At 48.4% G+C, this 20,534-nt stretch overlaps 10 protein-coding genes across 11 annotated transcripts; 7 read left to right on the forward strand and 3 right to left on the reverse strand.

Annotated features, from left to right (window-relative positions):
• Positions 1–143: 143 nt before the first annotated feature.
• E1B28_000864 (uncharacterized protein) lies at positions 144–4,961 on the forward strand (the record flags this gene model as incomplete). Its single annotated transcript, XM_043146742.1, has 10 exons — positions 144–767; positions 825–2,849; positions 2,927–3,244; positions 3,292–3,351; positions 3,405–3,650; positions 3,707–4,054; positions 4,110–4,247; positions 4,300–4,412; positions 4,465–4,606; positions 4,656–4,961. 10 exons carry the CDS (start codon positions 144–146, stop codon positions 4,959–4,961), a joined length of 4,320 nt encoding a protein of 1,439 aa, XP_043015447.1.
• Positions 4,962–5,013: 52 nt separating this feature from the next.
• E1B28_000865 (uncharacterized protein) lies at positions 5,014–5,953 on the reverse strand (the record flags this gene model as incomplete). The annotated part of the gene is made up of 2 exons (XM_043146743.1): positions 5,510–5,953; positions 5,014–5,452 (listed from the first exon to the last, which is right to left on the reverse strand). Exons 1-2 carry the CDS (start codon positions 5,911–5,913, stop codon positions 5,014–5,016), a joined length of 843 nt encoding a protein of 280 aa, XP_043015448.1. The 5' UTR covers positions 5,914–5,953.
• A 30-nt stretch (positions 5,954–5,983) lies between these two features.
• E1B28_000866 (uncharacterized protein) lies at positions 5,984–8,988 on the reverse strand. Of its 2 annotated transcripts, XM_043146744.1 has the most exons (19): positions 8,692–8,988; positions 8,577–8,631; positions 8,506–8,520; positions 8,421–8,447; positions 8,321–8,369; positions 7,968–8,269; positions 7,894–7,904; positions 7,725–7,842; positions 7,659–7,673; positions 7,575–7,597; positions 7,495–7,518; positions 7,361–7,440; positions 7,277–7,310; positions 7,099–7,189; positions 6,837–7,038; positions 6,694–6,784; positions 6,435–6,644; positions 6,292–6,378; positions 5,984–6,235 (listed from the first exon to the last, which is right to left on the reverse strand). In XM_043146744.1, the coding sequence occupies exons 1-19, from the start codon at positions 8,860–8,862 to the stop codon at positions 6,173–6,175; spliced, it is 1,668 nt and encodes a 555-aa protein (XP_043015449.1). In that variant the 5' UTR covers positions 8,863–8,988; the 3' UTR covers positions 5,984–6,172. The 2 variants fall into 2 exon arrangements, with proteins under 2 accessions (XP_043015449.1, XP_043015450.1); XM_043146745.1 differs by having other exon boundaries at positions 7,099–7,228; positions 8,421–8,520; positions 8,577–8,988.
• Positions 8,989–9,351: 363 nt separating this feature from the next.
• On the forward strand, positions 9,352–11,300 carry E1B28_000867 (uncharacterized protein). Its single transcript, XM_043146746.1, has 7 exons — positions 9,352–9,643; positions 9,701–9,770; positions 9,829–10,019; positions 10,078–10,233; positions 10,296–10,764; positions 10,834–11,047; positions 11,114–11,300. Exons 1-5 carry the CDS (start codon positions 9,383–9,385, stop codon positions 10,374–10,376), a joined length of 759 nt encoding a protein of 252 aa, XP_043015451.1. The 5' UTR covers positions 9,352–9,382; the 3' UTR covers positions 10,377–10,764; positions 10,834–11,047; positions 11,114–11,300.
• On the reverse strand, positions 10,446–12,375 carry E1B28_000868 (uncharacterized protein). Its single transcript, XM_043146747.1, has 3 exons — positions 12,099–12,375; positions 11,649–12,013; positions 10,446–11,597 (listed from the first exon to the last, which is right to left on the reverse strand). The coding sequence occupies exons 1-3, from the start codon at positions 12,150–12,152 to the stop codon at positions 10,751–10,753; spliced, it is 1,266 nt and encodes a 421-aa protein (XP_043015452.1). The 5' UTR covers positions 12,153–12,375; the 3' UTR covers positions 10,446–10,750.
• Positions 12,376–12,488: 113 nt separating this feature from the next.
• Positions 12,489–13,203, forward strand: E1B28_000869 (uncharacterized protein; the record flags this gene model as incomplete). The annotated part of the gene is made up of 2 exons (XM_043146748.1): positions 12,489–12,656; positions 12,709–13,203. 2 exons carry the CDS (start codon positions 12,489–12,491, stop codon positions 13,201–13,203), a joined length of 663 nt encoding a protein of 220 aa, XP_043015453.1.
• Positions 13,204–13,314: 111 nt separating this feature from the next.
• E1B28_000870 (uncharacterized protein) lies at positions 13,315–14,141 on the forward strand (the record flags this gene model as incomplete). The annotated part of the gene is made up of 5 exons (XM_043146749.1): positions 13,315–13,381; positions 13,731–13,740; positions 13,798–13,824; positions 13,873–13,908; positions 13,964–14,141. 5 exons carry the CDS (start codon positions 13,315–13,317, stop codon positions 14,139–14,141), a joined length of 318 nt encoding a protein of 105 aa, XP_043015454.1.
• Positions 14,142–14,343: 202 nt separating this feature from the next.
• Positions 14,344–14,858, forward strand: E1B28_000871 (uncharacterized protein; the record flags this gene model as incomplete). Its single annotated transcript, XM_043146750.1, has 3 exons — positions 14,344–14,574; positions 14,632–14,697; positions 14,760–14,858. 3 exons carry the CDS (start codon positions 14,344–14,346, stop codon positions 14,856–14,858), a joined length of 396 nt encoding a protein of 131 aa, XP_043015455.1.
• A 1,253-nt stretch (positions 14,859–16,111) lies between these two features.
• E1B28_000872 (uncharacterized protein) lies at positions 16,112–18,274 on the forward strand (the record flags this gene model as incomplete). Its single annotated transcript, XM_043146751.1, has 4 exons — positions 16,112–16,234; positions 16,294–16,383; positions 16,452–18,038; positions 18,098–18,274. The coding sequence occupies 4 exons, from the start codon at positions 16,112–16,114 to the stop codon at positions 18,272–18,274; spliced, it is 1,977 nt and encodes a 658-aa protein (XP_043015456.1).
• Positions 18,275–18,524: 250 nt separating this feature from the next.
• On the forward strand, positions 18,525–20,293 carry E1B28_000873 (uncharacterized protein; the record flags this gene model as incomplete). Its single annotated transcript, XM_043146752.1, has 2 exons — positions 18,525–19,623; positions 19,686–20,293. 2 exons carry the CDS (start codon positions 18,525–18,527, stop codon positions 20,291–20,293), a joined length of 1,707 nt encoding a protein of 568 aa, XP_043015457.1.
• Positions 20,294–20,534: the final 241 nt, after the last annotated feature.

Genomic DNA, 20,534 nt, shown 5'->3' on the forward strand with positions numbered 1-20,534 from the left:
GCATGTCGGTCCAAATTCCGGTAATTGAGTGAGCTGCCTACATCAACATGGTTTCCCCATGGCCAACAACATGTAACACACGCATAGCGTACGGATACCTTAAGTACCTCTGATCCCCTTCACGCAACTGCAGGTTCAGGCTTATGCCTTCCAGCGAATCTCGGTTGTCCGAAGCTCTCTCACACCTCAACCCTCTTCGTCGTCGAGCGAGCTTAGCCAAAAGCATCCGTAGCATCTCTAGCGCTTTCAGTCGTAAATCGAGGGAGTCGATCAAATCCAACTGGGACGCTGACAGTCAGCGCAGTGAACGTAGTCGCTACTCCTACATCGCAGAAGTTCAAGAGCCTGGTGACAAGACCACGGAAGTAAAGGAAATGGCAGGAAAAAAGAAGAAAGCCCAAGCTCAAGCTGAGCAGAAGACATCCACCGTTCCGACTCCTGTCACCTCGTCGTCTCAGGCCATCGACGCTAGCGCTCGAAAAAAGAAAAAGAAGTCCGCACCTCCCTCCAAGCAGAGCAATGCCATATACATGCCAAAGATTCATCCAGCTATCCTTCGTGACCCTGAAGCCACGAAGAAACTGCTCGATACAATCTCGGAATCGCCGGGAGGGAAGCGATCACTTTCCAGATTGGCTAGGACGTGCAAAGGGTTCTCAGAACCAGCATTGAACACCCTTTGGAGAGAGCTCGACTCATTAGTTCCAGTTGTCGGTGTGTTCCCGACCGTTTTGTTGAAGAAAGTACGGAAGCCTGGGTTAGGCCTTGTAAGTTCCGTCCATTCGTTCGCGAGAAACTTAATAACGTTCCCTTTTCTATTCTAGTCCAAAGCTCCAGAAGCAGAGGATTGGAGTGGAGTCATGTCATACGGCGAGCGAGTACGACAGATCATTTACAATGAGGCCTCGAACGCATTGTCCCCTTCCATTTTCCCCCATTTTGAATCAAACAGGCCAAGAAAATACATGCTCCCAAACCTTCAGCACCTTCTTTGGAAAACGGAGACTTCCGCAGGGTTGGATTATTGCGAGATGTTCCTCAACCCTGAGTTGGAGAGTCTTACTCTTGAAATGGGTGCTCGATCTCCAAAACTTGTACCTCTCCTCTCAGACGTCTCGAAGAGGATGACACTCAAATCCTTCTCGTTTTCCTCTTCGATCGCATTGCCGGAATCGTTTGTTGACATCATGGCACCTCAGGACGCCTTGCAGAGAGTAATACTTGTTGCTCCTGGCGCACTGTCTCCGGCAGTTGGGCGCTGGGTGGCGTCTTTGCCAGAGTTGAAGAGTCTTCAGATGGATCTATCGCGGAGATCCGTGATAGCTGTCGAAGGGTTCTTCGACGAAATGCCGGGATCTGGTGCTTCCACGCCGAGTTCTGTAGGTACTACCGACAGCGGTGTGTTTTCTGGCGAAGAGCTTGATTTTTCCGACCATCGCAAGTCTGCACTTCGATTGACGGGAGATCTGAAGTCTAGAGGCACATTCGTTACGATGCGCCAGTTGCACCTGACCGGCGAGGCGTCGAACGTCGCAGTTTTCCTGAAGTTTTTCGCCAGTCCTCTGACACACCTCGACCTCCTCATCGATGACCCTCCGGACAGTATCGACTGGCAGGATTTGATAAACATGGTCGGTCGTTTCGCCCAATCCCTCCAGTCATTGCGGATATCAGCTACAGCTAGCTCGAGGTTCAGCGACCTGGTTCGTTCAACACCAAGAGCCGACCAGCCAACGGGGAGGTTGTCCCTCGAATATCTCTCTTCCTTCCCAGCCCTGAATCGTCTGGAGATTGACTTACCAGAATCGATCCACTTTATCGCAGCAGACATCGCAAGAGTAGCGACATGTTGTCCCAATCTCGAGGAGCTCAAACTCTGCCCTTTCGCACGTTTCCCTGTGGCCACCGGTCCGCCAAAACTGACGCTAGAGGCCTTGGCGCCTCTGATGGCTGAATGCCCGCTTCTACACACCATCTCTGTTGCAGTGAACGGACAGAAGGGGAGTTCTGGAATGTTGTCGGAACCCGGATATTCTTCGGACTCCCTACGCAGATGTCACTTCGGTCATTCGTGGATCAATGACCCGCTGCATGTCGCTATTCTGTTAAGTCACCTCGCTCCAAAACTGGATTCACTCAAGTGGTTCCACGAGCGGAACCGACCGGGTTTCATCGAGACAAACGCACGGGGATGGGAGAAAGTATCCGATATGCTACCGCATTTACAACAGGTCCGGTTATCTGAGAGAAACCGCGCACGCAGACCACCACCCGAGAAGATCATCGAATACGTTGAAGTCCTTCCACCTCCTATCCCCACAAAGGATAAATGCATAGGGCCAGAAATCGTGATGCACGATCAAGGTGTTCTTGTCCGACCGATGGTGGTTGAGTTTGCGGCACAGTGTGCGCCACAGTTGGTTCATACCTCAGTAGAAGCTATACCGGAGACTACCTCCGTTCAGATTGATGCTGTCCCATGTGTTGAGGAGGTTGCAGTTGATGCCTCAGTGGACACCATGCACAGGTCCGTCGACGCCACGCCCGTCACCATCGAGCTACCGGTAGACGCAACCCCCTCCATTACTTCAAAATCAGTCGAGGCTCTTGTTCCGAAAAACCAACAAAGATATCGGAGAACAAGTTACCATATCCTTCCGTCCATCTTCAGTATGCTTTCCTTCACATGCAGAGTTTTGATTGCCTACCCCATGTCCATCCCTATGCGAATTATCCATGCCATCATGTACAATTCGTCGATTCGAAGGATGCACTCCAGCGAACGAGATTCTTCGGAGTCATCCTCATCTCATAACGACAACGACGATATCAGTATGACTACCGTTCAAGTCCGTTAAATTAATCATTATGGTCGCCTAACCGTTTACTTACTTCATATGTACTATTGTGCTGGTAACAATTTTAGGACGCTGATTGTGTGAAACCCACGCCAGAAAATTGGTGGAGTGTTTGTGTGTGTAAGGGGAACCGAGAGCTCATGAAACAGGAGATAAATATCAAGGAAACACTGAAGGAGATGGAGAGAGAAGTGCAAGTCCAATTTTGGTATGAACACTGTGATGGTCAAACAAGAAGCAACAAGACCGCGACGCGTCAGACTCAGACTCCTCGCTCAACCTCGTATTGCTTCCAGTCCCCAATTATGTCCGACAACAAGAAGCAGGAGAAAGATTTCACTCCTGAAGTTGAGGTTCTCCTACCAGAGGCTGAATCCCTGGTTAAAGTAAGCCTCTCTCAATTTCCTCTTCGTAAATCCTGACCGTCCTCTAGGCCGGAAAGTTACAGGAAGCTCTCGACAAACTCTTTAGTTTGGAGAAACAAACAAGAAATGTGAGTCAATATGCTTATTGACTACTCTACGTACATTTTATGACGACTCGAAGGCTGCCGATCTTGCCTCCACAACCCGATTGCTCAAAGTTATCTCGCAACATTGTTACGATGCCCGCGATTACACACAGCTAAACAACAGCATTTCGACTCTCAGTAAGAAACATGGACAGCTCAAAGCTGCCATTCAAGCTATGGTGGAGCTTTCGATGAGCTGGTTGGAAGAAGTAAGGCAAAGGGATGGAACTAAGAAATGGCTGGAGCTGGTCCATACACTCCGAGAGGTAACGGAAGGAAAGGTACGCTTTCATCATGTACTTCCCTGACCTTCCCAATACTAAACCTTTGTCATAAGATTTTTTTGGAAACACCAAGGGCCCGCGTAACTTTACTCCTATCCCAGTATCATGAAGACCTTGCCAGTAAAGCCAAAGCTCCGGAAGATAACCGCAAATCAATGGAGACGGCTTCAGAGTTACTTTCCGATCTTCAAGTGGAGACTTACTCGTCCATGGAACGTCGGGAGAAAACAGAGTTCATTTTGGAACAGATGAGGTTGTTAATCGCGGTGGCGAGGCGGAAGGACGAAACCGCGAAAGACAAGGGCAAGGATTCTACCACAGATGGCGAATCAGAGTGGGTCAAAGCTCGAGTCGGTGGAAGGAAGGTCAATGAAGAGTTTCTAAAGGAAAAAGACAACGAGGTCCGTCGTTCAGCTACCGGGTCGTTAGTCAATTTCTGAGGCGTTCAGCTTCTAGGATCTGAAACTGAAATATTATGACCTGATGATTCAACATGCTCTCCATTACTCTTCGTATCTTGATGTCGCGAAATACTACCACAAAGTATGGGAAACTCCGTCAATCAAGGAAGACGTAAACGACAAAGGCAAAGCCGTGCGTGTTATGACATGTTCTAGTTGAACCTCCCCGTGACAGCGTCTTATAGGCCCTCGAACATATCGTCTACTACGTAGTACTGGCATCCCATGATAACGAGCAGTCTGATATGCTTCACCGATTATTTGTTGACCCAGCGCTTGAAAAACTGCAGCTGCACTAGTAAGTGGGATCCTCGTGATCACTTCTCTTCTGTGCTCATCCGTTCCTTCAGCAATCTGGTCAAGTGTTTCACGACGCGGGAGCTTATGAGGTGGCCTGGAATTGTTGAGATATATGGAGAGTTCCTCCGCAAAACGCCTGTATTTTCCCTCGAAAAACGATGGGAGGACCTTCATACCCGGATTATCGAGCATGTAAGTTAGGCCAGTGTGACGAAATTATTCTCTAACCGTTGATCATCAGAATATTCGCGTCATAGCCGCATACTACACACGAATCACCATATCTCGTTTAACATCTCTCCTGGACCTTACCCGCAAACAAACAGAGGAAACGCTTGCGAGGCTAGTCGTCTCAAAAACCATCTGGGCACGCATAGATCGACCGGCAGAGATAATCAACTTCAGAAGTCCACGAAGTGCTGAGGACGTGATGAACGACTGGAGTTCAGACATGCAAAAGTTGTTGGGTATGGTTGAAAAAACTTGGATGGGAATGAACGCTGCGCAAGCCGCTCAGTCAAGAATAAGAGCGACTGCATCCTCGTAGTATTAGATAGTGTATGTCATACTCTGTTCATCCTCAATATTTCCCGGATCTACTATCGACGGACGGGTGTCGTCTTGTAGTCTGGCATGATATGGGGCCGAGGGGTTGCTTCTGGCTCTGTCAGAGCCGGAGCGTATTTCGGGGTAACACCCTCTTTCCACAATCTCACATATTGCTGTCCTCTTGACCACTCTCTCGTCTCCGAATGAGGTTGAGCAATAGCACGCCAACGTTTTCTCGCAGCCATGGCACCCTCGTCCAACTCTGCCTGCCTCTCCCATGTCGCTAGACTCTTGAGTTCCTTCTCAAACCCTAAAGTAGTTTCTGACGGCTCAAATAATGCACCCATCGTGTCCGCCTCTAATAACGCCATCGTAGACGCGATATGATGTTCCGAACGAAGTGCACGAAATTGGGCGACAGCTCTCGAATATGCGTAGGAAAGAGGGACTTCATGATACAAGTGAAGATTCAGAGCAAACTGGACAGCACTTTTGCGATGTCAACAATTTATTGGGATCAAGATAAACCAACCGAAGAAGACTCACTCGTCAGGAGACGGATTTCTACCTCGCTGCCGAAGCCTCGTCCATTCCTTTCCTTGTATATGATGCTGTTCCTGAATACCAGCTTTTTCCGACAGGGTTATTGGCCGAAACGTTTCGAATGGATGATCGCGGAAGAATTGACGACGAATGTCGTCCTCCAGGTAATATATAGGTAATGGTTTCGGATCGTAAGGCCGCATGTTTTTCTTGGATCCTGATGCAGATACTACGTCCTTTGCGGGTTTCGTGTCATAGGCTGTTCGGGATGGTGGTGCCTTCGCAGGTAAGGGAAGCGGGGGATGAGCGAGAACAGCTTTGAACCATACGGGCTCATTTGCAATGATACCTCCACGCATCAGCCTGGATACCTGCTGATGTACTTGCGAGGCTACCCGACGAGACATGGCGTAGGCGAATTGAGTGAGGGGAGATTCGAGAGAGAAGGTACACGTATCGTCAACAGCCGTAAATAGCGCGTGTGCTAGCGACGGATGTACAAAATTTACTACAAATGTTATTCAACATTTTGCACTTTCGTATCATAGAGTTGCAGAGAGATTCTTGTTAAGCCGGCTGGAAGCTAAAGCTTTCAACTCGACACCTCTCCTGCCCGAACATAATATTAAGTATAGTGATAGCTTATATACACACCGACTAAAAATCCTAAAGCTTGGCCTTGGCACGGCCCCTCTCCTTCCTCGCAGCATCCCTAAGAACCCTACGAAGCTGGACAAGAGACAAACCTGTCAATAGCAGCCTATCTTCGAACACAGAAAACTTACAATCTTTCCAGACGGGTTCTTTGGTATTGCATCGATAAATTCGACGTCCACGAGTCGTTTATACTCGACTTTGTGATCCGAGACGTGCTAGAAAACAGTCTCTCAAGGAAGTGTATATCCATATCATTTGTAAGTGCACATACCTTCATTATTTCGGCTTTTAGTTTGTCAGCTTCGCTTGACTTGACGGCGGATCGTAGATTTTCGTTGACGACGATGAAGGCTAATGGTGCCTCTCCCTTGTATTCATCAGGAATTCCGACAACGCAAGCATCCGATACCGCGGAATGTGTCAACAAATGTCCCTCTAGTTCAGCAGGAGCCACCTGGAAACCCTTGACCTTGATAATTTCCTGCATGTGTTGTCAGTACTCAATTCCGTGATAGCCTGAATGATTTGACCTTGAGACGATCCACAACAAACACTTCTCCGTTCTTTATAATTACCTCATCGCCGGTGTGAACCCAACCGTTGACGAATGTCTCCTTCGTTCTGGATAGAGCAGACGTGAGGAGGGTGTTCGCGGTGCTCGCTAAGGACTTACGCTTCCGGGTTGTTTAAATATCCTAAAGACATTGATGGCCCTGTCACAACAAGTTCCCCTTGCTCCGCCTCACCGGCCAAAGTCCCGTCTGGCTTGACTACCCGAGCTCGAATTCCAGGGAGAAGCATGCCCGCAGATCCAGACGTACCGATTTTTTGAGTGGGAGGAAGCATAGCAATAGTGGTGCAAGTTTCGGTAAGACCTGCATGACGTGCACTTTCTGATCAGCTACCAAAAATGAGAAGAGAGTTCGGTTTCATACCATAACCTTGTCCGATGATGGCGTTCGGGAAGATTTTTTCCATCTTTTGAACGAGTTCTCCGGAGAGAGGTGCAGCACCACACATCACGAACTTGACGTGGGTGAAATCAAAGGCACGAGTAGCGGAATGCTATATGTGAGTGAGGAGATGTGGCTAAGACAGTGGTTACGACTGTACCTTGCACATCAAAACGACCTGGGGCGGTACAACACTAAAAGAATTTAGCCAGCTGGATGGTATGAAGAAATGAACTTGACGAACAATAAATGAGATATTTGGTAGCGGTCGACGCTCCTCAAGTACTCCATAAGACTGAATTTTGGCATCACCACGAGCGTCAGCTGGCGAGCAGGCATGAGCTCAATCATTGAACGTGTTTCCCCTTCACGACTTACCCCGCAGAAGAGATTGAAGTGCATCTAAAGCAAACTTGATTGACATGGGGGACAGTTAGAAGAACGGCTACGTAACCTACCTGAACAACCAGCCCATAAATGTCTGTACAATGTATTGTTGATCAGAAATGTCAAAAAGGGCTATTTATATTTCTCCGACTTACGGAAGAAAGGCAGTACTGAGCGCACATCAGATCAAGAACATTCGCGATAGACTGGTTTGAGCTTACTTGCACCAACAACACCCCCTGGAAGAAATGATCCGCTTTGTTGTGACGACAGGGCCTTAGTATGCACAGCCATTTGTACCACGTTGGCAATCAATGAATAATGAGCAATTTCGACGGCCTTGAAGTGGGGGATTAGAGAAGACTGCTCTTTCACATGAGATGCCCTTACTTTCGGTTTCCCTGCCATGAATTATCGAGTAGCCCGTGAGCCAATTCGAATTCTCGCATACAGTCCGATCTCACCTGTCGTTCCGCTCGAGAAAGAAAGGAAGGCACGTTTTGTTTTTGCTTCGCCCGTTCGTAACTTCCGTTCAAAAAATGTTTCTGGTTGGCTCGATCCGAAAGCAACCAAGTCGTTAATAGTGATCCTATCAAGTTTAGCACCAGGGGCCGGAATTATGACGACCCGATCATCAGAAAGGCCTGCTTTTTTGGCCGCGGTTAGCGCCGCTTGCATGAACGCGGAATGTACGACGATTAGTTTGGCCTTTGTAGCTGTGAGCTGGTAAACGAGTTCTTCCGAGGTATATGCAGGGTTGGAAGGGCTGAGACGCAGATTATTTTTAATCCATTCACTTTGGAGGCAAGAAACGCACGTTATAATTGCTCCAAGGATGTGAGCCGCCCAAATGGTGACTGGATAATCTGTCGGAGTGTCAAGTTTATGAACGACACATCAACGTTCAAGATACTCACCGACGTCGTTTGGGCTGAAAAGACACACTGAGGCGAGGATTGCGAGTTTTACACTGGCTGATGGAATCTGGCAGACTTCACCTACCAACATCGTCTTCCTCTATAGATAGTACTGGGATGAGATTGATGGCAGATACGAAGCAAAGATAGACACACTAATGTTCCACCTCAAGCTCAAAGCATTGGCCAGACCACGCGTTCGACGGCGTAGCTGTAAGCGCATGAAAGTGAGTCGTGGGGGGAAACGCGCTACAACTCATTCCCAACTAACCTCCCGAAGATGAATGGGCCGTCCAGAGTGGTCTTCAATCAAACAAGGAACATGCTCTGGGCGAAGAGGACGTTGAGGATACTGGAAATCAAGGATGAACTGAGGAATGGTGAGGTCGTCGGGAATGTAAGGGAGAGGAGCAGCGTTAAGAGGAGAACGGAATTCGGTCATGATGCAGGGGAAAGGGATTGTGATCCATGTCTGGGAATGATTCTCTTTATAAGATGAATTGGGAGGATTGCGGGAGGAACTTGGTTGTCATACAAGGCCCTACACTACAGTATGCGGGAGTTTCTCGTACCTTTGATACTTCAATTCTAAATTCTCAAACGTCTTTAATTCAAACTCCGCCGCATCGTCGGTTCGATCGGGCACCCTGGTCTATTAGTTATATATTATAAGTAATAGCTGTTAATGAAGCTAGAGGGAAGTTTAATCTGGAAGATCATAGAAAATATGATAAAATATGCATGCCAAAAATTCTGAACCTTATAGGTGACAGCTGCACCGTGAGGCTGGATGTCGAGCGAGACGGCAGAGACGACGTCCGCTTAATTACATGCAACGTTAGAACAGCCCTATTAGTCTTTACCGCAGTTAGCGGGGCTATTTGCTGGCAACAGCTGGCATCAGAGTTGGCCGATATGTAACCGGAATCACGTTTGTGACATTTTCTCATCGCCAACTTGTCATGGAAGAAGAGGAAGCGGAACTCAGAAATCCCTTCCCCTCTCCGCCTTCCCACTATTATAATTATTCTAATCACAATCTTAATCTCCTTGCTATCTTCAAAGAACGCGCCGAAGATCCGTACACCGCCAGCCAACACCAAGTCCTTAGCGACCAGCCCGATGTTCCCGAATGGCCTCTCATCCAGCTCGAGAAACCACGCGTAGATTGGATCCTAGAAGACGAAGAGCCCTATTACGATGTATTTGGAGATAGGTGGTATGTGAGTAACGCGTATGTTTATTTATCATCGACCAAAGCGTACAATTGTTACCCGCAGGTCAAGGATAGAATTCCCTCTCTTGCAGAACTCGGTGGGACCCAGCTTTACCCTGCGGACCCAAGCATCGGTATGCGCACATCCATACCCCAACTCTACTGTCCAGTGATTCGACAGAAATGTACTAGACCGGCGACCCGCACTCCAATCAGTGTTACGATCCATGCTCGTAACATATTCCTCTCTGACGTCGTCACTTCTGGCACCCCCTCCAACAACCTCTGCCACCACTCCACCTGCTTGGAGGCAACACGTTGAATGGCTCACTGTTTTAGCGCAAAATCTCATGGCAGCTGCTAATGACCTTCGGCCCGTTCAGGTGCAGTACAACTACAGCATGCGGTGCCGAATGAAACACTAACAGCAGAAATATCTAGGCCCGAGTCCATCTCGAACTCATGATGAAGAGACAGTTAGAGTTGCGACGCGAAGAAACTAACGTTCTTAATAGAAAATGCGACGAGTTGGAAATTAAACTCGCCGAGCTGCGTACTTCTCTCAATGATCTCAAGCAGGCCGACAAGTCCTTAGACGTACGTGCTCCAGTCCCAGTCGATATGCCGTGATTCTTGCCTCTGATGAGTTTCAATACTAGGTCAAACCTCTTGACGATGTTCCCCCAGAACCGACATTAACCGCCGAAGATGTGTATCGATGGGCAGAGGAAGTACGATAATCTTCGAATTGGAATGTGTACTATTGGCTGTATTTTACTGACATAATGTTGAATCACGTGCCCAACGATGAACGAATTTTGAACGTGAACAGCTGTTTTTCCTCCCTGCGAGATACGTACACCTCACCCGCCGGAGTGACGACTTCGACCTCGTCGCGAATCGAAGAAATGGGCCTAGATGGCCTGATTCTGGCCCTTTCGAGGGCTTTCTTGATGTCGTCCTCCATCTTGTTCTCGAACGGAGACCAGCCAAAGTAGCGCATCACTCGATCGCCTCTCTTTTCCACTTTTGTGAAATTCAGACGTCGGAAGGAGGGGAGGGATATCAGCCGGGCGATTAGCGATGTCTACTCCATTTGTGATTTGAGTAAGTATTACCACTGGTTTGGTAGGTTACTCACAACCACATCACGTTCGTCCACACCAAAATGAACATCCTCCCACTTCAAACTCACAGAGACAAAGACTAACTTCTCAAATCCGTCGAAGATGTCCACGTTTTGCAGCCCGATGGTCCATGGCCCTTCGTAAACAGACCCAACATGAACTTCCTGGAGGGATTCACGATGATTATGAAGGGTTCTGCGGTAGAAAATATCGACTCGCTGGTTGTCATCCGAAAGTCCGTTATAAGGGGCAGAGAGCTTCTCCAATCCAGAAAACGAGTCAAGGTAGGACATCAACTCGTCTTTGACGGAGTGGCATGAAATGTTACGAAGAATGATATTCTCCCTCAGGAAAACTTTCCATACACCAGGATAATCTGCGAAATGGCCGCAAAGCTCCAATGAAGAAAGGGTCCGTATATGAGCCAGTAAATCGGGATCCGAAAAATCGGCAAACCACCCATGTAAATGGAGGGTTTTCAGGGGAAGCAACTGGTGCTTAGTGCTACGGAAAAGGTCGCCGAGCGCGACATTACGCCCTCCGATGGACGAGAAGTCGTCGAGTTTTAAATGAATAATGTGGGGATTGTGAATGAGAAGATCAGAGATGGACGAAAGAAATTTATCCCCAGATAGGGAACGACCAATTACGATGAGTTTCCTCAACCTACCGGTATTGAAAAAGTGGAGCGGTATACAGCGTTGTGATTTTTGGTAGAGGGTATGATATGAATGGTCCTCCAAGGTCAGATCGGATAGGAGAGGGAGATTAGCGAGAGGCTGGAAGATCAACCGATGAAACCAGTCCGGATCGTTGGTGATCATTACATGCAATCTGGGCATATCTGAGCGGAAACCATAGAAAATAATGAAAACAAGCTCTCACCGAACCGAGACCAGTCCTTGAAGTGCAGACAACGCTGCAGGAAGCAGATTAGGCAATGTTTCCCTGGAGAGCTTCTGTACGTCGCTGTTAAGTGGTTGCGCGAGTGTTCCCCAAGGTCCCAGTTTGATTTCTAGGTTCTGTATAAACTTGGATGACGGGGTCTGAGAGTTCAATTCGCGGAGAAGCATCAATGCTGCATTGAACTTGGTGACATCGAGAACGGCGCATCTTCGACCTTGTGTGGTCTTAATGGTGTCGACGGGCCCAATATCAATCACCAAGGTATGTGTAGCCCAAAATACTCGTTGGGCTGCTTGGTTAATGTACTTGCTGACTAAACGGAAGTTCCTGAGGTCGCCTCTGATCTATGTAGACAATATGTAGAAGGACGAATAATGTTGATCATGGATAATTTGATCATCATCCTCATGAATTGCAATGAAGGCTCACCCACGAAGCTATCTCCTCCAGCACTTCAACAGGACAACGCTCTAAGGTCGACATGTTCAAGTTTTGCTGACAGAGCTAATCTTCGAGCTGCCAGTGAATGGCACGCGATCCCTAATATCAATAGTAACTGTTTCCCGCAGCACTGCTTTGGTATTCAATGCCGCTATGCTTGCCATGATTGACATTCTACAGTAACTAATAAATGTCAGCATATGACCAGTGTGCAGCACTTATCCGTTTCTAGGGAAAATGGAAAGATGGGAGAGAGGTGGTAACCTCTCGAGTTGTGTTTCAGGGTCCTGAGGCAATACTCGGGATAAGATAAGATGAGATGAGATAAGAAAGTTACCGCCTCATATTCGCCTCACATTACCTCAACTCCAATCCACAATGTCAACGCGTCGAAGAATTGGAGTCAGCGCTGCTACAACCGAGGCGGCTCGCCGACAGCTCATGCAGCCTGTGACATGCTGGGAAAAACAATGGGTTACTCCAGAAAACGCCTCAGTTGATTCTACTTTCAAAATTTATAAGTGGGTCAAAACCGACAAAGTTCAGGCGAGTCACAGTATACGTTTTTCGTATAGCGTTCCCTCTCAATTTTATATAGCAATTCAATGACGATGACGGTGGTGTTGACGATCCTCTTGCACCTCTCCCTGACGAACCCGAAGTTGTGGATGTCGAAGACGAAGAACAGGACAATGCCGCTGAAACGCAACCAACGCAACCTCCAACAGAAGCTCCAAGTCGTGATCCGGACCCTGAACAGGAATTGAATGTTGACATTTCGAAACCCCCTTCCCCAAAACCTCAGCTTATTATGACTACTGCTGAAGATAATATCGGGGTAGATGACAACCCCGACGCTTTAGTCGACACATCACTCAAACCCATGGATACCAATTCAGACAACGTTGTTGAGAATCCCTTGACCGGGGCGGCCTCCATGCAACTCGACATATCTGGCCTGGGACCAGATGGGCTTGAATTAGAAGAGGCACATGAGTTGAGTCAAATTGAAGGAGCAGATACATTGTTAGGAGGTCCTATTATGGACAACACCATGGACCCGTTCTCTTCTGAGGATACGATAATCCAATGAAAATGTGGTTTTGTTTCCGTTTCCTTCTTGAGACAAGACGTCGAGCTAATTTCTATCGTCTAGAAGGTACACTTACTCTACAACACCGCTGGGCCGTGCTCTAGTACGACGATGCTAATTGGGTATTCGGCCTCCAGTACCGTTTTGGACTTGTGGCAGCCGATTTGGTTCCCTATCAGTATGTTGAGCTCTAGTCGAAAGCTTTGGGTCGTGTACCCCAGAGTCGGGGCGTGATTTGGTTGGGTACAAGAACTACTAAACGGCTTGGATCACGATTGATGCAGGATGCTGTTCTTTCTTTCCCATAAAATATTAATATTACTGCCAGCGTGTATTTATAGCCATATCTCGTCTGTTAGACTTCGCCAGCCTTACAGCAGTACTAAGGATAAGCACCGATGAGTACTAGTTCCTGCGGTTCCCTTGTGGGACCATACTACGTAATCTATCTGTCTATCTATCTGCCACAACCTTCGATCGCTTTACATCTGCGTCATGTTTAACTCTCTTCCCAAACCCGATAAAAGCCGTTGTGCTGTATGCTTTCTTTCAGTTTCAAGAAGGCGAGAATCTTCAACGTTGTGGTCGTTGTAGAACGGTTCCTTATTGCTCTGTGACTTGGTAAGTAGCGCGTATTCGCCTTCGGCTCATTGGATTTGACTATCACAGTCAAAGACAAGATTGGAGTTCTCATAAGAAACAATGGTGGTCCTCTCTGCTTCTTTTGTACGACATCGAGACTGAAATGCTGTTATGATAGCCTAACATTTCTGGCGGATAAAGTCATGAATTACAAAGGAACAACTTTCGGGGAGAAAGCACCCAAAGGCAAAGCATCAAAAGGCAGACGGACAAGGTTAATGCGTATTGTCCCCTCATTATTTATCGAATCTCAAAAGCAAATGCTACATGTAGAGGTGAGATCATCAGTGATCTAAGTAAATGTGCAAATCAACACAACGGGTGCGTACAGTAGTTTGCACTCTCCGGACTCACCTTGCCAACGACCCCCTTCTCAGCGACACCTTCGCCGCTGTGTGCTGGCAAGCCATGGATCTCGTGAGGAACATATCTAAATCCCGAACACATTTCATGGCTTTGACCTTGAAACGGAACCTCGAGAGCTCTGATCCACTCACTATGTACTCCCTAATTGATGCCGATGTTCTCCCTCTCACCGTCCTGGAGAAGAAATTTGAGCATGCAGCGCTCCCCGACCCTGTGATAGGACAATCGACCAATCCAATTACTATTCTGCAGAAGGACGACGAAGAGCGCAAAAGGAACGGACATCTTGGATCAGTTCTCGTGGTGTCCGTGGAACTTGCGGAAAGCGAAATGAAGAAGACGCCAGAACAGGCTGTGCGTGAGGTAAGTCTTTGGTTCGATTTAATTTTCTTGTTTTTCGTTAAACTAAGCACGTTTCAGACTACATGTCCTACCTTCCAGCCTTTAGGCTTGTTTAAAGAAAACAAGAGGTCGTTCGAAAGGCTGGTATGTCATTTTTACCTGTGACGGATCGTGTATACCGTTTTTACTGAACTCTCTTTCACCAGCCAACACTGCCGAAACCAATTTGGATGGTTTGTTTGAAAAACGCTCTGGACGGAAACGCGTATGCAATGAATGTCCAGCCACGGCCATCACCTCCTTGAGCTGGTACTAAATGATAGTCTACCGTAGACTCAATATCAAAGTCTAGCCAGATATCCCGACTTGTTAGACCTTCCATAGACCCTTTACGATTACATCTTCCAAAACTGCGTTCACGAACCCTCAGCCTGCGGTACGAGCTATGCCGTAGTTGAAACGCAAACAGTGCATCCAAACCGTACAAGGCAACCCCGGTATTGGGTGACATGGTTGAGGAGAGGGCGGAGGACGAACCAGGAGGTGGAGAGGAAACTGAGGGGGGCTGTTGGTGGGGTTGTAAATATGAGTGCTGGTTTGAGTGTGCCGCTAGAGAGGAAGGACATTGACATCAAGGAGAGCACAGAAACAACTGCAGGTTCCAATCTTGGACGCGACGGAATAATTTCACATCATCAATTATTTGTCCTATCTGAATTGACAGCAGATTATTTTATGAGGGTATGTCGATCACTCGTATCTGCGTGGTGTATAAACTCAGGTCATCAACAGTCTGAGAACATACAGCCTGTAGTTTGTACCCGATCTGGTGACGGGAAGAGTGGAAGCTTCTGGACTTCCCTACGGAGAGCCTTAATCGACGAGATCGTTTTCAGAAAACCTTGGCTCTCCCTCTCACGTCGTGTATGCCTCACACCGCGTTCTGAGCTCGTTAACACGGTGACCTCTTCGACTCTTGATCCGGTGTTTGGAAGTTGGAACTCGCTTTCTATGCCAGTGTTGTTTTGCGAGACGGCAGCTGTGACGACGATGTCCCCGGCCGTCACATATTTTTGACGCCACCTCAAGGCAAGCCAATCGATGGCTCGAGTGCAGATTGTCGGAGGACCCGTTGTGCGTGTTTTTTAGGTTCACAAATTCGCTTGTTGACTCATCAAGGGCGATGAACAGAAGGCCGCGCCGAGTTTGAGAGGGTGGCTACGGCGTTGTATTCTCATGTGGCAGAGTCCCTTCATAGGGCTTAGTACTCTGAGCGTGGTTTCCCAATGATAGACATCGCTGGAAGAGCGTGTCACGGAACAGGTTAATGTCAATTGCATGAGGCTGCATATCTGATCGATCGAGGTGGGGCCTACACGTACAGTCACCCCGGCATCCTGTTCATGTGTTTGACCCATGCCTCTCAATCTCCTCTCGCGATACATCGGTCCTCGAAGTCGCCGTTGTCTTGATCAAGGCCCATCGGCGTCTTCTTTCGCACCTGGAAGCGTTTCCGCTTGCGTATTATGGGTGACAAAGGGTAGTTGAACGGGACCAAATGAAACCAAATTTGAGGTGTAGTCCTCCACCACACCTTAGAACAAGACTCGACATCCTCCGAGCTACCAATCCCCCCAAATCTCCAAGTCCAAATTCCGAACGGTTAGAGACAGCGAAGGCTGTAAGCATATGGTACTCTGAATACCCCGATTTTGAAGCTCTGAACATTCCCTTCGACAGATGTCAGAAAAAATTCCACCAGTTCTAAACGTACTTGCCAGTGACGGCGTGTTGGATGCAGCGAGTGACTCGGCGGAGACCTTGACCAATGTGAGCCTTGACCTCCGCTTCCTCATTAGCGTACTGTACTAATACTCATTGCAACAACCCCTCCACAGGAGCAGAAGTTCGACCTCGGATCAGACTGGGGCGAGGACCCCCTTCACTCCGATATCTACCGTTGGTACCAGGGCCTTTGCACATGTAACCACTTTTCCAACGGCAAGGATCCCACCAAGATATCAAAACTCCAGGTCTGGAGTCGTAACCGATATTCCCAAAGGCTCACCCATCGGTTCGTTTTACTGCACATGGCGGACGATACTGTACACCGACTGGATAGGCGCGCCACCACACAAGGGAATCCCGGCTTGCTCTCCGGTCTATCCATGAGAACACCAGGGGTAACCTCTACAGACGAGATGGTCATCAACATCGATGATGATCTCCAAAAGAATATGGCCAGGAATAATCACCTCGAGGTCGAGATCCAGCTAGAGGGTAAAGTTGACTTGCTCATCGTGCTGTTAACGTGTTATCAGATATCCCATCATTCCCGGGCGAGGAGATACGACCTGAGGGATTACAACTGCTTCTTTTATTCGTGGACAATCTTGATGATCGCTGCACGACGTCTCTTGGATATCGTGACCCCTTCGAAAGACGAGCTCATGGAGCGCTTCCGTCGCAAAGAGCACCTACACATCCTTGCAGAATCCGTCGTGGGGTTGGCGGTACGGACGCTACGGGACTTGGTCCTCGCAGCTGTCGGTGTCTTCAGAGAGCAGCAACAAGGCGACACCGATGAGGGGAAGCACATCAGAGAAGGGATGAGTATCATTGCTCGAATGGTTTGGGGACTACCGAGTGGGGTCCTCGAGACGTTCGGCAAGTTGGTACTTAACTCCAAACTCCCATCGAATCTACGGGATACGTTACTCAAACAGATAAAGGAGGTGGTCACCGAAAAGGCGCCTGACGTGTACAAGCAGGTCCTTGACCATATCGACATCCCTCGGGCTGCACGTGACCGTTTGTGGGTAAATGAGGGCGTCAAGGAAATCGTTCGGCGTGAAGTCGAGAAATCACTGATTGAGCAGCTGTGGCCGGCTGTTGTTGACGCTATTGCTGTTGGATTTGGGCAGGATGTCCACTCGGCAAAAGATATAGCACAGAATGTCGTTGCCACGAAGTCCTGGTGGCAGCAAGTTGCTGGGACCAGAACTGCTCAGCTTTGGGCTGTTCAGACCGCCGCTTTACATGGTGGTTTGAAGGAGGTAAAGATTACAGCACTAGCGGAGGTGGACAGAATCAAGGCGGAAGCTCAGTCGAATGCCCCAGATGATCCTTCCGAACAGTTGAAGCTACTGAATGCAGGGATGTTTGATTTGGCTTGGAATAGTGCTCGAGACGGGGCCCTACGCTTTGCGAAGGATGCTGTTCAGGCGACTAAATCTACGCTGCATCCAGGACACCTTGAGTCCAGGGAAATCATGTGGGAGACGATCTGGGGAGTGTGGGACAAGTGTTGGGAGAAGGCTTGCAAAGATGCAAGGACTAAGGCCCTAAACACACTTGATACCGTCGTGCAGGCTGTCCTCAATGCCAGTGTCAAGGTTGTACTTGTTGAGCTCGGCGTCGGAGAAAGCCAGCCCACTGTCCGTGTTCGTAGGCCTAAGAGAGTGTTCGATATCGAGTTGAGCCCGGTAGGTCCTCAATTTGACGTCCTATTGCCAACGGTGCTGACAAAACATCCAAATTCCAGTCGATTTGGGATGAGGAGCCCTCCATGACAGGTCTAGCGCTGCAGCAGTACATGCAAGTGTTGATGAAGAAGGCGAAACTAGGCAGTCCTGATATTTTACAGCACACCATGGCCGAGATATGGAAAGATATCGCAGCCGCCGATTTTGATTTCGGCAAGATTAAGATTGTGCAGTGAGGGTCGATACCACACGCCAACTTTGTACCCAAGGGATACAGGTAAAGCGCGTATTATGTCTTCAGGCTTGAATACTTTGCAATTAATGGCAACGAGTAAAAATTTGCGGCAAACCATTTAGTGTCTCAATCTGATAACAGCTACGTCAAGTGTGTGAGCTACTGCGGCCACTGCGGATGAGGGTTCTTTTAAGCGCTCACCTCGTTTTTTAAAGAGAGTGAACGAGAGAAAGATTTCTGTTACCGTCGACATGATCAGACTCAGATATCGAGTATTCCATGAACAACCTCACCTTTTCTTGGGCGGGGCCTCGGTCGTCACCTCCGCCTTTGCTTCGACCACTCTCCCGTCATTCCTCCCTTTGCTACTACACCTCACCATCGTGCTTATTTATGCTCCCAAGGTCCTTTCTCGTAGCCCTTTCACCGGAATCACCTCACTCTGGTTTGGTTTATCCATAGGCCGGTCGATCTCATGGTTCACCCCCTCTCTGCACACGTTAGACACACCTGGAATATCGGTTCTAGTACTCCTCGGGCAATCCTTTGCCACATCCGCTATCTCATTGACAGCGGTTCTCATTTACGCTCGATTAAGGACACGCGTTTCATCAGGGCTGGCCCAACTGACCCTTTTCCCTGCACTTTGGGCGTGTATATGGTGTGCTGCTGCCTACATCAGTCCTGTAGGTTATCTGACCTCCTGGAGCCCTGTCAACGGCATCGAGTATTATGACTGGATCATCCCTTTTGTGGGTCCCGCAGTCAAAGACTGGTTGGTTGCTGCGTGGGCGGCGATTTGTTCGCAGATGGTTGAAGAATGGATAATGGGTTCACAGCTACCAGAAGAAGCCCCTCTGATACCTGACTTGGATCGCTCCCCGCAAAGAAAATATCCTAGAGGAAGTGCAAAGTTGATACTAGCTTCATTTTTAGTCGTTCTCGCCTTTCCATCTTTCTTTTTCAACGACCTCCCGCTACCAGTAATCTCCTCAGAGACTACGCCTTTCACTGTTGGATGTGTTCTTCCTCCCTTTCAGAGATACAAGGACTATAACCCCACTTTGGAAGATTATATTCGTGAATCCTCGACACTCGCTCCCCATGCAAACCTTTTATTGTGGCCCGAAGGGGCAGTCTCTTTCCAGGACGAAGCAGAACGAGAAGCAAAGTTGAGTGTAGTCCGTGGGAGGGTTCTTGGAGCTTGGGTTGGGGTCTCTTTCGAAGAGACGTACCACGATCCACAAGGCTCGAGGGGTGAAAGAGGAATCAGACGTACCGGTATCGCACTCGTGTCGAGCAGACAAAATGAAACTCATTTCATTTACTACAAGCGACATCTCGTACCGAGTGAGTGACGCCTCGTCTCTTATGTTTTACACGAGCTTGCTTATTCTTTCAATGGCGTTCAGTCGCAGAGTCATTTTCCTTGCGCTCATCCAGTGAACCGCCAACTATCCATACTCTCGACCTACAGAAGCCAAACTGGATGAAAATTCCAAAGGGTGATTGGGCTCCGGCACCGAAATTTACACGTCCAATTCCCGTTACTGCTTCGATATGCCTGGACCTTGCATTCCCGCTACATTCATTGGATTCAAGGCCAGCTCTGATTCTGGCTCCCGGTCGAACTTGGGACGTGACTGTCGCGGAGGTTATGTGGAAACAAGCGAAGCTGCGTGCGCATGAACTCGGAAGTGCAATCCTTTGGTGCGATGGTGGAGATAGGGGTGTAAGTGGAGTTGCTGGCGAAGGTATCTCAGAATCCGTTCAAGTGGGGCATGGGTCATGGGTCAGGAAGATCGCCTTGCCCTACCCATTCGACGAACAGCCGACTCCTTACGGAAGAGGCGGAAATTATCTTGTTCTAATCTTGATGTGTTTACCTCTCGTCTTTTCATTACCGGTTGCGTCCACTGGATTCCTTCCGGGAAGTGGGATTAGACGAGTTGGCTCAGCTCTTCAAAGTTTTTGGCAAAGAAGGATCAGGAGTAGTGAACTTGAAGAAGATTTAATCTGAAGTTAAAGTCTGCCCCGGTACTTGTTTCTGTACGATCAGTGTAGCACCCTTTAATGCCTCTGCATTGTTGCAAACACATTTTTCTGTGAAGTTCGATCGCAGAGTCGGAAGTTCCGGGCTGAGAGCAAGCACGAGGCTTTAACCGGACACACCTTGTACACGCTCAACCTGCTCTTAGTTTCCTCAAAATACGAGGATAGTGGAACTCAGGTATAGCCCTTTTGCCCCATATCTCTTTTGA

This window comes from Marasmius oreades, chromosome 1 (assembly GCF_018924745.1).
Source record: "Marasmius oreades isolate 03SP1 chromosome 1, whole genome shotgun sequence".
Classification (NCBI taxonomy): Eukaryota; Fungi; Basidiomycota; class Agaricomycetes; order Agaricales; family Marasmiaceae; genus Marasmius; species Marasmius oreades.